This window comes from Apostichopus japonicus, chromosome 14 (genome assembly GCF_037975245.1).
Source record: "Apostichopus japonicus isolate 1M-3 chromosome 14, ASM3797524v1, whole genome shotgun sequence".
Lineage (NCBI taxonomy): Eukaryota > Metazoa > Echinodermata > Holothuroidea > Aspidochirotida > Stichopodidae > Apostichopus > Apostichopus japonicus.
Window position 1 is genome coordinate 8,479,357 of NC_092574.1, and position 15,923 is coordinate 8,495,279.

Genomic DNA, 15,923 nt, shown 5'->3' on the forward strand with positions numbered 1-15,923 from the left:
AATGTGGCTATCACTGAAAGCCTAATAGACCTAGGGGGCCTAGGCTAGGCCTATATATATATTGTTTTAAATGCACTAGGCCTACAGTAAGTAGCCTTCAGAAATACAAGAATGTGTATACGTAATTATACAAAATACATGAAGGGCAATCAAACAAACTTATCATGGCCCTTGCTCTGAAAAGCTACCTGAACACCAGTACTATCCTTAAATGGAGGTTACAAAAACGAAGGCCTGATATAAAATGCACTTATATGTAATTAGCATGCAATACACTACACCTGGCGTACCTAACTACAAATACAAAAATTGGTCGCGAGGGTAGCCATTTTCGTATATCTAACATGTAGCTGCCATGAGTCATAGCCAATCTGCTACAAAACAGACTTGGGGGCGGAGCTTAATCATCAAAAACGGACCTTTTTACTAAAAGTAGGGGCGGCAGCTCAGTGTTGTTTTAAGAAAGAAAAATCATTTAAACATCAAATAAAGCAAATAAAAGCCATAAAATGTCATATACAGCTGGTAAAATTCTTATTAATACCTACCTGTAAACAACTAATGAAAGTTTAAAATGTTAATAAAATATATAATACATAGGACCCTATCTTAGACGATACCACTGTTGACAGACAATTCTATTCTATTCTCTTTCATAAAACATAAGTTTTGGAGCGTGTGCAAAAATGGGTTGTTTAAACTGGATTTCAGACCAAATTGGCCCGATTTGGACATAAATCGGTGAAGAAGTCATAGAATGAGATAAAATTCTCGAATAAAAAATGGTAACTTTTGTTGGCCTATATGATATATGCTTGCTCTGAAAATTCCAGAGAAAAAGAACTTTATATGAAGACGCTGAAAAATTTTTAAGAGAGGAGAGAGTCCCACTTACTGTTACAATATCTCTATACATGTAATGTATTGAGATAATAAAAAAAATAATGACTATTCGATGAAGGTCATATTCATCACTGGAAATTCTAATTTTGTTTATCTACTATATTGTGACTTCCTTCTATGTAATCTTCAAAATGGCCAAAGTTTGTTATTAAAGGGGGGGGGTTGGATGGTTGGTGGGGGGGGTTGTTCAGGGGAGAGGGTAAAGAAGAATTATAAGCTGCAGAATATTCATTAATGTCACACAATCTGTCCAAGCTAACATTGAAATAATAAGTCCATACAGAACTAACAGGCTGGTCACTACCCACACAGGCTGATCAACACCTACACAGTAAGTTTAGAATTGATATGCTTTAGAGGAAATTTTGCATTTCTTTGCCTTTATGGACAGGCATGAGTTTAAACCTTAATTTATGGAGCCAGACCAGTCTGATATCACCCAGGGTCATTTATGAAGCATGCAGTATTTGGCCATGTGGGGTAACTTTGTTGGTTACTTTCCATAATAGTATTAACCTCCTGTAACAACAGAAAGCCTTTATGTTTTCGGTAGAAGTAAATGCTTTAGGAGTTACTTACTGATCCATTTTAATAGTCTCCATGTAGCACTCAGTAACAAACCTACCTAGCTCTAAAAATTAATGGGATGGAAATCCTCACTTTCTTAAAACCATTTTTATGAAGATAAATAAATAAAGAAAAATACACAGCAAGATATAAAAAAACATATATAAAAAAATAAAACGATGATATTTAAAAAAGATTTTACCTCAGTAAACCTCTTAATTGTCTTGCCTTTATTCAAATCCCAGATGAAGACACCATTTCGGGAAGTTCCTGCAGCAATGCAATTTAAGTCAGCTTCCAAAATAAGAATAAAAGAAAAGAAACAAAAGAAAAGGTTTAAACAAATCGATGCTGGTGGCATAATATTTCAAAATCGAAAATTGCTTCTAGCTATTTATTTAAAAATATAAAAACCAGAAAAAAAAGAAGAGGTATAAGATTTCCCCATTCATTTTAATGTTTGCCCCTGCTTTCAATATGATCAATTCAATGGAAAAGAAGACAAAAAAGACTACAAGAGCTATACAATCGAGAAAATGTACTTAAATTTGAAACAGAACTTTTCTGTAGAAGCTAAAAACCGTTGCAGATTTTGGAAAACAGCGGTTGTGCAAGGTCAACGGACAGATAATCAACTTATCTGAGGGATCTATGTGTAACTTATTCACTTTGAATCCAGAAAATGATAATTAATCCCTCAAAATGTAAATCCCCCAAAATTGGTAAACCACACATGAATTATGTATTTTCGGCGGTTCCAAAGTTTCATTACTGGCAGAGCCTGAAATTTGTTTGTGTTTTGTATAACATTGCACACAATCAAACAATGATCTCATGTTGCAGGAGATTCATATCATCGATATAAATATTATTTCTTTTCTTTTATATAAGAAGTGTTTATAACAATGACGGAATTTATGACAGGGGTATTATTGATCAAAGCAGATTCTGTCAATGTATTTTCTGAAGCCTTTGCTAGAAAAGTGAATTTGTCATCCAAACTGATTTTAGTGAGAAATATAAAAAAAATATAGAAATAAAATAAAAAGAGCTTGAACTAGTCTATTTATTACATTCTGCCCATCTCATTAATGCAATCTAGAGGTATAATGTTGCAGTGCTTGTAGATTGGACAAGTCAATAACCATCCATGAAAAACTCTTTTGAAAAATGTCTTTTTGCTCAGAGACCTTGTTTAGACCAGGTGCCATCTCGGCTAGGTCACCTGCACAGGCTAAATGCGTCATGTAATAATTTTTGTTTGAAAGGAACAAAGAAATCTGTGAAGAGAATGGGAATCGATCCAGTGACCCCTGGGTTACAAGCCCAGCGATCCCTGTAGAACTATTTTTTGCTGCAGGGCTCCTGTCCAGTTTTCCATTAGTCATCGACTTACATAATTATATGTAATTATATATAAAATTAAATCTATTCCCTGCCACTTTTTGGATTGTCTCAAAGGAAACTGGGGGGGGGGGGAAATTCCTGGTTGCACGGTATGCAAGGTACTGTGGCTTATGACTGGTGCCCCCAGCAAAGAAATGGCTATATAGGGATTGATGCTAACTAAAGGCTGGATAGCTCCAGTTGGTAGAGCGCTGCTGGGCTTGTAATCCAGAGGTCACTGTTTCCAATCCCACTTCTAGCCATAAATTTTGTTGCTCTTATCCATTGTCTATAATGTCCCAGTCTGTTTTCCATTATCCATTTACTTTACATAAATGTTAATAATTTTAGCAGCTCCCAAAGGGGTTTGAAGGGTTTGCATTATAATCACTTTTAATTCTTTGTAAATGTATTAGTAGGCCTTAACAACATTCACAACTTAGATATTTATATTACAGGGGCTTGTCAAGTGTATGCTTCTAGACCCTTTAGAGGAGTCTGACAGACAGACAGACAGACAGACAGACAAATGGACAGGATTTAAGTATTACATAGATAAGTGGTAAGAGTATCAGAGAGAGAGAGCAAAAGAAACACAGGGGATAGACATATGTAAAGAACATCTTAAAAATATTAAACCACTTTAATATTTTCTTGTTATCAAATCAAAGCGGTTCAACCTAGTCAGCTGTATAAGATATGCATATCTGCAGGGTAACATAACGAAGTACAGCTAAATGGGAAAGGACTTGTCACTGAATACCTACTCTGTAAAGAACAAGTTACGACGTAATTTGTCATATTCAAAAAAGAGTAAAAGTTCATCTGATCAATTTGAAGCTTACATCTAATTACTTAGCTACATTCCTTTTCACGTTCCAAATGTTTTGTTCGTCTCATCCCATTCTTCTTTTGAGATGACCATTTTGAATTCCTCCGTCAATCGCTTGATAAAATTTTCCTTCAATGTCCCTCAAGTCATTAGCGAGTAATATCAACCTTTTTTTCCACTTTTGGTTGAGTTAAAAGGACAAACACAAGATAATCTTGTACAAAAGAAATCTTAGATCAAAGAATTCAAATTATGAGCAATTTTTTATTATTTGGCTGTTTTTTACCTGGAGCCCAGGAAAGTGAATAGATGATGCCTTCGTTTCCCGGAGATGAATTTACGGCAGTGAGGGAATTCACGTCCCACACTTTCATTGTCCCGTCAAACGAAGCTGTCGCCAAAAGGTCAGGGTTGTCAGGTTTAAACTTACAATCAAAGATAGTTTCTATGTGACCCTGTAAGCAGAATGGAAATCAACAAATATTTATGACAAATAGTAAATCTTTAAGGTTCTTGTGTTTGAAACTTGCAAGCCAAATTCGTTAATTGGAACATTAAAGAGTTAAGCAAAAACAAGCACTGCGTCAAATTGTGAAAGTAATTTATGTTCAAGATTTGTTTCCGATTTGTATCCCTAAAAATATCTGCAATTTCTTTTTTTTTCCCAAAAATGTTTTGGCGACCCTAAAAAGGATTGCAATCTCCACTTTGAATAGCATGGGTGCTAGAGGAATTGGCTGGTCTACAGTGGTTAGTGCTCAGTCATAAATAAAGCCAATCCATTTTTTTTATCTTTATCAAAGGTGGCATCCAATTAACATTTCTACTAAATAGAGATACAGTAATTTTTTAAATTTTTTAATACAGTAAAGATTGCTCAACCTTCCACATTTCAACTTTCATTTCATTTCAAGCTATTTATATTTTTATCCAGTGAGCCATGCCAACTGATGATAGCAAAACCTTGAATGGTTATTCTCCACGTTGAAATCTTGATCCAAACCGACATACGGGACAGTGATTTCAAAATGATAAAACCATTTTGGCACGAGCATATATCAGACCGAATCAAATACTATCATATCTGAAAAATCCAGGCTGAATCAATTAGGTAAACTAGGAAACTTGGTCCTTGCGTTTATTTGCGACCACCACCACTACCGACACTAATACCGACGACAGGAGAAGAAAATAACAACCTGGAAGGCATTTCTTTACCAATTCTCTAAGGAAGTCCCATTTCCTCTTGCGTAGATCGTACAAGCCGACGCCTCCATCTTGGAATGTGCAGACGGCATGACCCGGGGGAAGAGCGTAAGATTGATATTGTTTGCTGCCTCCGGTGTTCGGTGAGCTCTGACTTTGACTCGACGACCCACGAAGGAGAGACTTTGAGCTGTCGTTGTCGTTGACGTCCGGGTCAGCATTTAAAACGCAAAGCGCGTGGAAGCCCATCTTTTTCAGCTTAAAACTAAGGATAGGAGACGATTTGGAGACGCTCCATAGACGAAGGATACCGACGTGAGCATCTGGTGAAGAACATTGGTAAAATTACACAAAAGTTGAAGAGTGAAAAGTAGAATTGTGAACAGGGTTAAAGAAGGATAATGAAAGACAAACGGGAAAACGAAAACGTTCAGTGGTTCCGATGCCCAAAGAATATTCATAGTGTGGTAAGCGATACATGTCGATATTCATGAACTTGTACACACGGCACCAAAATGAAGAGTGATTATGCATTGACAAATGGGACAACGTATAAAGGGAAGTTACCACAGATCAGTTATCGTGGTCTGACAAAGTCCATTTAGTGACATCATATTAAAACAATTATATGCATGAATATTAATGAGGTCAAATTTTATGATCTCATTGGCATGTACTGTATCTATATATACTGTACTTTCATTGTAGTATCCAAGGACATATATGTATAAAGCTAATTAGACATACAATTTCAGAGATGTTCGATTCAAAATTTTATGTTCACTGATTAATATTCATGATATGCACACAAAACTTATGATGTTGATTGTATGAATGTAGTGTGACAAACCTAATATGTCATGAATGGAAATCATGGAACATTTGGTTCTTTTCTTGTGTTTAAAAACCATTTCTTACAATTAGATGATGACTAAAACATAGAAATGTCATGGAAAGTTTGAGTATTTTGTACCAGCATCACCATAACAGCAAGAACCAAATTTTACATTAAGTCCTGCCCATTCATTAATATTCATATGGCATGGGAACCAAAACCAATCTACTCATCACAGGGCATCTACTTAAATGAGGTAAAAATTATTGTTGAAATGAACATGTCTATATGTAGTTGCATCACCATACCAAGTGTAAACTAAATAGGACATACAGTTGTAGAGATAGAGACATTTTAAGAATTTTATGGTAAGCCCTGCTCACTCATTAATATTTATAAGGTGGGAACCAAAAACAACAGGGCACATCTACTCATTGTAGGTCATCTACCTACCAAGTATGACATTGATTCAACTTGTGATTGTTGAGATATGGTGTTTACAAGCTATTTTATGAAGATTCCAATTAAGCCCAGCCACTAATGAATATTAATGAGGTAAATTTGTTGTTGCAAAGATTATGTACTCTATGTAGTTACATCACCATACCCAATATGAACTAAATCGGACATTTACGGTTGAAGAGATATCGACCCTTTTCAGAATTTACATTAAGCCCCGCCCACTCATTAATATGCAAGACAGCCCTACCAAAAAACATTTACTGACCCTGACCAACATATATATATACTAAGTATGACATCAATCACATATTTCCTTCTTGGGATATTTGTTTCCATTCTCACCTCCAGTTACAAACATGCCAGGTGCACTGGGGACCCAGGCAAGGGTACAGATAGAGGTGGCCACACTCGGTGTCACAAAGGTCATCAGAACTGTCCTAGACTCACTGTCGATTAGCCTCGCACCATACTTTTCGTTTGCTGTCAGTAAGTATTCGGTGGATAGAGGATCCCACTCCAACGCCACGATAGGGTCATCTTCCTCCGTTTCCAAGGTCATAGGTTGAAGCACATGTTTAAAGCTCTTTGCACCTGACAAAGTCAAATATTTCATCACATACGTAAAAATTTATCAAGGTAATGAAGAATTACTGTTCAATTTATTCAACGTTACACCCTACAGGCAATCTATACTTGGATTATTCAATGATTCATCTACTTAACGCAACCATACTTGGAATATTGAATGTTATACACCTAAAGGCATCCTTACTTGAACTATTCAATATTTCACCTAAAGGGTTTCATACTTGGACTGTTTACTATTACACTAAAGGTATCAATACTTGGACCCATTCAACATTATACCAAAAGGCATCCTTAAATGGATTATTCAATATTATACCACAAGGCATCCTTACTTGGATTATTCAATGTTATACCACAAGGCATCCTTATTTGGGTTATTCATATTTCACCTTTAGAATGGCTTCCATACTTGGACTATTATTGTTAAACCTGTATTAAGGTTCAATCTGTACATACCTGGACTAAAGAAAGACAAACTGCCATCTTCATGTCCAAAGACCATTTTACCCAACTTTCTGTGGTGCCACCTGAACAGAGTCACGTTCGATATAAAGCTTTGAGCTTCTTTGTGAGGGATGGCTGGGTTGTGACCTTCACATTTCCAGAGATACAGTGGACCTTTCCCACTGATGTACGCCACGGCGTCGTTGTCATGCGTGCACCACCCTATACAGGTCGGCGAGGTCACCTTGGTCCCTTCCAGCTTTGCGATGCACTGCTGCTCGGTGACGTTCCAGACCAGTATTCTGCAGTCAGTTCCGGTGCTAGCAAACAGGTCCGGGTTTGTGGGGTGCCAGGAGATAGCCGTGATGGACTTTTTATGCTCGGACATAATGGAGTGGAGCTTGAATTCCTTGTAATTCTTGTCCATCTGTGAGAGAACAGATAAAGACATTTATTTACCTTTGTTATAAACTTAGGTCAAACAATCTCACAAGCATATCATACTAATTAGATTACTGTGTATACATTCAGGGCAAAACATCAAAGTGCTATATAGTGAAATCGTGAACAGCCAACAACTGACTAAGTTCTTTATTTGGCCAGGCTTTACGGTTGGCACTTTGCCATTGTTTTTATTAGTATTTTTTTATTATTAATTCTATTTTTCTTAATTTTTTTTTCTTAATTTTTTTTGTTCTCTGAGGATTGAGATGGGGCAGAAGGGTGGGAACTAACAGATCAAAATTGAAATCTTAGACAAATGATTTTAACTACAGTACTCTGAGCTTATCTTAGAACCATTTCATTTGAGTAAAAAAAAATTGATAAATGAAATGATTATGAATTTGACTATTAAAATGTGAAAATTGATAAATCTTCTTAAATCATCCAATTGATGGAATTATTAGTTACAACCCTGTACTACAATAAACCATAATGCCTAGTGAATGACAGAAGAATGACGCACAATTACTTCCTATGATATAGGGCTTGAATTCATAAAGTGGCAGATGTCAGTCTTGTAGTTAGTTTAGTTAAGCTGCCAGTGTATACTATTATCCCTGCCATGGTAAAGATGTAATGTCAAATATTCATACTCTTTCTTCTCAAACTGCTATTCAATATATATATATATGTTTACTCTTTTCTTCCGAAACACTCGACCGTCAAATGTCAGCAATCACGTCACGAGACTGACTTGTCGTCTGACCAAATCTTATTACTGAGTCATGCCCCCGAAGAAGTCTCTCATTAAACACCAGCCCAGCACACACACATGAGGAATTACAGAAATTAGATTCCAAAGGAGACCTATTTCCATACATCAATGTTAAATAGAGCAGAAAGCAAGAAAACAGTGTGAGCTCCTTCTCACATGCGTTCTGTTTCTGTTTCTGAATGAGAGCAAACGGTTACAGTACATTGATGGAACAATGTTCTACAGAGCAACGATTGAGACTCTGACGAAAGTAACACGAAGAGAGCCAAAAAAAAAGAGAGAAGGGAAATAAGATAAGACAAGAACTTCAGATATGACTGTACATAGCAATATGTACTGTGCAGTATCTGAGGTACAGTGGGAGTTTTAGTCGGCTGAATTATTGAGAAGGTGGTCGGGTCTTCGATATAGTTCTGTACACAGAAGAGATAACCTGCAAAAGAGGACGAAACGGTTTCTACCACCTACGGCAACCCTCCCCACCCCACCTCACGCTCCTTTATAAAAATAAAAATCCTGAACATTGAGAAGGTGGCCAGGTTTTCAATATAGTTCTGTACATAGAAGAGATAACCTGCAAAAGAGAACTACTGCATGAAACGGCTTCTACCACTTACGTCAACCCTCCCCACCCCACGCTCCTTTATAAAAATAAAAATCCTGGTTGTCGGGTCTTCAATATAGTTCTGTACACAGAAGAGATAACCTGCAAAAGAGAGCTGCCGCATGAAAGGGTTTCTACCACCTACGGCAACCCACCCCATCCCACCCCCCTTTATATAAAAAGATAACCTGCAAAAGATAACTACCGCATGAAATGATTTCTACCACTTAGGGCAAGCCACCCCACCCCAGCCCACCTCACCCTCCTTTATATAAAAACAATCCTGAAATGTTAATGGCCACTCACCTGGTATATATAAATGGCTAACGTCGCACAGTAAGCGAATCTGTTGCCGTTGGCTGCGCAAACATCTCGGTTCCATGGCTGGCAGCCGGCCGCTAGAAGACCAACCTGCTTCATAGAGGTCATGTTGCACATCCAAAAATCCTTTCCGCAATCTTCACAGTAAATTGGGCATTTTAGAAGGAATTCTCAATTCTCAACACATGTCCGTGATAGTTATTCAATACCTGTAAAATTTCCCAAAAATATAAAGTTAAATTAAAAAATAAAATAAAGAAGAAAGATCTTTAGAGAAAGAAAATTACATTTATTTTAGAAGAGTAAAATTGACCCCGTCCTATGTTAATCATTGACCAATCTATATTTCACCTGAGTCTTTGAGAAACATTGCATCTGGGTTTTAAGGGTATATTTTTTTAAGTACAGTCTGAAAGCTTGTAAAATATGTTATACAGAGCAAGACACACGTTGATCCCAAAGTCTCCAACTGTAATCGATGACGTTGATTGTTCTAATTTATCTGCTTCGATAATTTCAATTTATCTGCCTGCGGTAAGCTGAGATGAGATACAGTATCTGTCCACATCAGCAAAATTGACATTTCAACTTTAAAAAGTTACATTTATACTAAATAATTTAAACCAAAAAAGGAAAATTAACCTGTACACTATGATTCTCACCATATCTTCATTTTTTTTTATGGTTAATTTTTAATGTTTATAGTTTCTAATATTTTTTTATACTATTACTAGGCCTGTAAAGTCATCATAAAATATATGGTTATTCCTTGGTAACCTTGGCAACCCTTCCCATTCATTTCACACTACATGTATTCAAATTTGACGACACCAACAGCATCAACAACAAATTACAAAATTTTGGTCATGTTCTCAAACTAAGACTTGCCAAATAGACTTGGGACAGTAGCAGGAGGAAGATATTTCAAGAGAAATTTGACTTTACAGGAATATTAATTTGAGATTGTAATTGGTAAAATCCTATACAGTAAGATATCCTCTGCCTCCACTTCTCATAGATTAAAATGCCCTTTTTTTTTTAAAAAGAAACTGAATCTGAATTTCTATATTTGATCCAAGCAAACATCTCAAAGGCAAAGTTTACTTTTTGAACTTGGGCAGAATCATGTTATGTCTCTTATAAATATTATTATAATTAAGTTTCCTACGAAAGCAGCGGGTAAGGAATTTGAGGAGAAATTCTGCTTTCTCATATAAGGTATGTCGTAAATCTATAAAGTTGAAATCTAAAACTGAAAATTATGAACAGTTTGAAGACAGCAAATTAACCTCGGCCTGGATTCACACAAGATATGAAAATCAACAACAACATCAACAACAAGTTACAGTACAAACTTTGGTCTTGTTCTCAAACTAAGACATGCCAAATAGACTTGGGACAGTAGTAAACAGGAGGAAGATATTTCAAGAGAAATTTGGCTTTACAGGAATATTAATTGGGGATTGTTATCGGTAACATCCTGTAAAGTTAGTTATCTCCTGCCTCCACTTCTCATAGATTAAACTTCCCTTTTTTTTTAAAGAAATTTGCGGTGCCAACAGGAGGAAAATGCTCATTTGAAAATCAACTTATAGTGCTAGTACATAAAAGTTAGTTTACAAAGATTTGGGAATTTTGGCCACTGTTGACTTCCGATGACCTTTAACACCAATAACTCATTAAGGGCCTACATCAGCATATATAGTTACTGTAAAGTATGAAACATCGGTGAGTGCATAGTCACAATGATTGAATTGATTAGCTCGCTCATGAACTAGCTGATGGATATCTACATTTTAACCCCCCCCCCCCCGCTCCGAGGTTGCTAGAATATCATGTTAACAAGCAAAGAAGTCACGTACACACACAAACACATGCTGTCATATATACAATAAGACTTTACACTAATAAAGAAATACTGTAAGCATGTATCATTTTGGTAATTTTACATTTCTTTTTCTTAAATTACAGTTTTGGTTTTCAGTAATTGATAGTATAATTCAGTTGCCAAGTTTCAGAAATAAGAATACATAACAACACAACTTTACGTATAAACAGAGCTTCCTAAATCCCCATAATTACTGGTTTGGGTATTATTGAGAGATGAAACTAAGCCCCCTTGAACCAAGATATAAAGCACTATCCCATCGACCTAAACCTAAGCAATAGGTACATCCCACCTTGGAGAAACCACCAACTTCATCCTCACTTTCTAATCTAGTTTTTTAACTACACACATTATCGCAGACTTTACAGCCAAGATCATCCACTTCAATTTGACCTTGGTGATCATCTCTGTAAAGGTGTCCAATTACGGACTTCTTTCGGTTTGTAAAATAGTGTGCTTCAATGTTGAGGGGACAGGTAAGTGATAGTATTCCAAATCTACACAGTGTGTGGGCAACTTATTGTGGGGAAGATAATTTCTCTTGATGGCAGTGTTTATATCAATCAAAGAGTTTGACATTAACTATTAAAAATGTCTCATGCAATCGATAATTTAGAACTTTCCATTCACATTTGAAAACAGCTGACAAGCTGGGTTAATAAAAAAACAAAGCCAGTCTTTATCTGATAAGGTTTAGTGTGAAATTAAATCCAGTGACAAGTTGACAACCGATGGAAATGTAGTATAGGGAAGATAAAGTTTCACCCTTCAGCCGGGTAGAATTAATAAATACTGAGAAGTGGCACTGTACAGTAAGTGTCTTACGGTATACCTAAATTTACAAGCGAAGCTTCTGGAGATTCGGAAATAACGAGAAATAAGTTTTGTGACATGGACAATATTAATGTATTCTCTTTGTCTGTAAAGGATTAGACTCAAATTTTTTAACACTCTTCTCTGAATCTAAACAAACATTGAATCAAAGAGAAATCTGATGACATTTGGGCATTCGGAGCGCTCCAGATCGAGAGCTACTTGATGACTCTGAAGTCTGAAGTGGCCTTTACGAGTAGTTAATCTCAATCGATGAGCGACAGCGAGCGAAATCGACGTCGACAACTTTATAGACTTGTTGAATCTTTGCAGGTCGATTCCTGGAATAGGAAGTGCTGTAAACATGATAATCATTTAGGAAATGAACTGGGATCGAATTTTAAAAGTGATGGTTTTTCTGAGATTTAACGGATTTACCGTTTCGTAGATTTTTCCAAATGTCAGCCGTTAGTTGATATCAGAATTTGAACTACTGTACTGTATGTTCCCACTCAACTCTATATTTTTAGTTGATATCAGAATTTGAACTACTGTACTGTATGTTCCCACTCAACTCTATATTTTCAGTTGATATCAGAATTTGAACTTTTTTCCCACTCAACTCCAATATTTTTAATTGATATCAGAATTGGATCTAAGTTGACACCCAAGTTGTTACAGAGAGCTCAAAGACTTGTTACTTTCAATCGGTGAAATGCGTCATCTTCTTAAACTACATTTTCTATACTTACTTTTTACAAAGTGAACTTATTTTGAACTCTATTAAAGGCTAGTACAACGCTCTTAGCCGACATCTTCTATACATAGGTGTTCCGTTCATGTCTACAATAGTTAACCAAGATTTGCCAGATAGTAATTGCAGGTAATTAGGGACATGCATCTGTAAATAGGAAGTAACGAGGAGTGAAATAGACTGGCAATTACATATTCAAAAAATCTGTGCACTAGAGAGAGTCAAACCACAGCAAGAAAAAACCTGGCCAATGCAAATTCACTCAAGTTCAATAAGGATACTAATATATTAGCCCGCTGAAGAACTGCGCTACTATCAAAAGACTCTCGAAGTCCGCAATAACGCTCTAGAGATGGGTAAGACCAACTTAGATATGAAGATAGAAATATGTCTATTTTTAGTTTTATTCTCATTATATCCTCATTTATAATAATAATAAAGTGTGTCAGACACTCACAAACTACTGTACACAAAACCCAAGCTGCGAAGTTTGTGTTCACGAACAAACTTGTACGTGCAGACAATCAAGGGTGGTGTAATGACAGGGAGGGCAGTAGTCGAGAATTGACTCCACACGGGACAAGGACAGTGCTAGAGGTACACCAACAGAGTGTAACTTGTGATGAGACAGTTAAGTCAGGAAGGCAAGTAAAATTCTAACTACTTTGGAATGCATTGTTTGTTTATTTTCTTTAATCCAATTTTCGAAAATATTAATATGTTCACAAAAATACCATATTTATAAGAGCATATTGTACACCCTGTACTACCATTTACAGTACTGCATGTATGAACCAGCCGATTCACATGCTATTATACAATACTAATGTACTGTAATATAACAAAAACAATATCATTCTATGATATATACTATGTGAAACAGGTAATACCATATATGCAACAATATTATTGTGGATGTTTTATATAGCATTATTATGATACAATATTGTTGTATGACACTATATGAGTCAGGTGTAAGAACAGTACACACTGTACGGTGGAGACAATAATACACTAACACTAACGGCTGTTTGAGGGTTGACAGGGAAAATACTCAATGCCCAACTGAATACAAATTAAGAGATGCTCCAAGGTGAAACAGAGCTGTTTAACTGAATATTTTATTTTTGAAAGACATTGAGAAATACCATGCTACCTTCAATCTGGTACAAATTTAATTGCCAATAAATTCAATCTTGGAGGCATCTCACATGGTAATCACACAACTTGCATTCTTGATCAGCTTAGATATATACCATACTAAGCCCTGGGAATACAAACATGATTAAACTTGGCATAAAAAGCTAAAGAGCCCAAACAGATACATTGCATTAGATCCAGGGGATACCATAATTAATGCACTCCATTTAAATCACATCTAATCATCAGGTTTGACGTATTACTTCATCGATCAACAGGCAACAAGGGGATGAGTATTTGATAATCACTGGTACAGTGCCCAAGGGGAAATCTCACAGTCAAATTGTTTTCTACGAATTGGTCAAATGTCGTATACAAAGATGTAGGATGGTATAGGAGTAGGGAGAGAGGGATGGAGGAGATGGGGAGGGTAAGAGGGATGGGGATGGTGAGGGGATGGGGAGGGGGAGGGGAGAGGGATGGGAGGGGGTTGGAAGAGGGTTGGTTGGAGGGCTGCATGGCAAAAGTACAATATTCGCATGTACACACAATCTCCATTTTGTGAACAATAGCATGGAATTGGCATGACATGTCAGCTATGTTTACTGGACATCTATGAGGTTTTCTGATCCTGTCACTAAAGTTCAAAAGGGTTTCGTCCGACCAGGTGTGACAGTTATATCCTTTTGCCCTTTTTTTATAGTACACAAACAAGACTAGTGTTTGACAGGTACAGTATTTGGCCTAATTGATTCATGCTTCACCGACCGCTGAGCTCTTTGACGTGATTTTAACTTTACAGCTAAATGCCTGTACTGTAGTTATTCATTCGTAGCGTTGTTGCGATATTTGCAATACGGAGGATACATTACAATTCTTGTCCTCCACACAAACGATATCTTGATACATCCTACGACAATTAGCCACATCTACTTACAGTTGAGAATAGTCCACTCACTCGCTGTATGAGTGGTCCTTAGTATACGCACAATGTAAAATATCCACGATGTACTTGCTGTGTGGCTATGGCTAAAATGCCACTGGATTTTCCCCGCTAGCCCGTAGAAAAAAAAGTGGCCACTGGTAATTTTCTGCCAGTAAACATTTAAAGAACTTAAATACACACAAAAAGGTCACTCAAGGAATCGGCAAGATTTCCGTACCTGACGTAAGCCTTGTAATTAATACAGTACTTATTACCACTAAATATTATTGAGCTGCTCTCAAAACCCTGTATTATGTGGATGTATATATACGTAACATTTATATACATGTGTATGTATATCTGTATATTCATACATTTATATGTATACATATACTACGGATATCTTGATCTTGAAACAACACCAGTAGTTACAATTAAGTTAAGTAATTACTACATATAAACATGGTTATTCAGAATGATTAAATGTTTCACCAGACAAGCCTGTACATTTTGGCAGTAAATCGCTTAATTAACTACGAGCGAGTTTTCTTGATCGATCAGTTGCATTGAAATGCTTTCGCCAATCTTATCAATCAGTCGCAGAATTATATGGTGATGCGCCTTCTTCAGAATCTCTGACTTTCATCGATAAAAATCAATCCTCGAATAAAGAATGGAGGAGGAGAAGAAGATTTATAGATGACATTACATAGCAGTAAACTACAAGGTTGTAAGGTCTACATGTCTATAAATATATACAATGACATGTATGGCAATGATCCAGTAAACTAAATATATTATACATTATTATCAACAGAAAGTGCCAAAAAATAAACATGCACGAATATCAATTTTTCGTTCATAATTTTCTAGACGATGATATCGTTGCAGTACAATACGTGTGTTGTTTATACTGTAGCCTTGTAGAATGTACGTACTGATCACAATTTACCTCGTTGTAATTGGAAAGCGTCTTCGTGCTTCCAGATGTAAACAAAGACCGTAGATGACAGAGTAAACGTTTTTATCGTGCAGT

The 15,923-nt window shown here is 36.3% G+C and overlaps 1 protein-coding gene across 2 annotated transcripts in view; it reads right to left on the minus strand.

Annotated features, from left to right (window-relative positions):
• LOC139979350 (WD repeat-containing protein 17-like) overlaps window positions 1-15,923 on the minus strand; it is a 47,664-nt gene that overhangs the window by 20,878 nt on the left and 10,863 nt on the right. For both annotated transcript variants that reach the window (XM_071990051.1, XM_071990050.1), the window contains exons 2-7: window positions 9,353-9,576; window positions 7,236-7,650; window positions 6,534-6,782; window positions 4,907-5,217; window positions 3,975-4,143; window positions 1,673-1,764 (exon numbers count right to left, since the gene is read on the minus strand). In XM_071990051.1, the coding sequence (XP_071846152.1) occupies window positions 1,673-1,764; window positions 3,975-4,143; window positions 4,907-5,217; window positions 6,534-6,782; window positions 7,236-7,650; window positions 9,353-9,484 (1,368 nt within the window). In that variant the 5' untranslated portion in view covers window positions 9,485-9,576. The remainder of the gene's footprint in view (window positions 1-1,672; window positions 1,765-3,974; window positions 4,144-4,906; window positions 5,218-6,533; window positions 6,783-7,235; window positions 7,651-9,352; window positions 9,577-15,923) is intronic.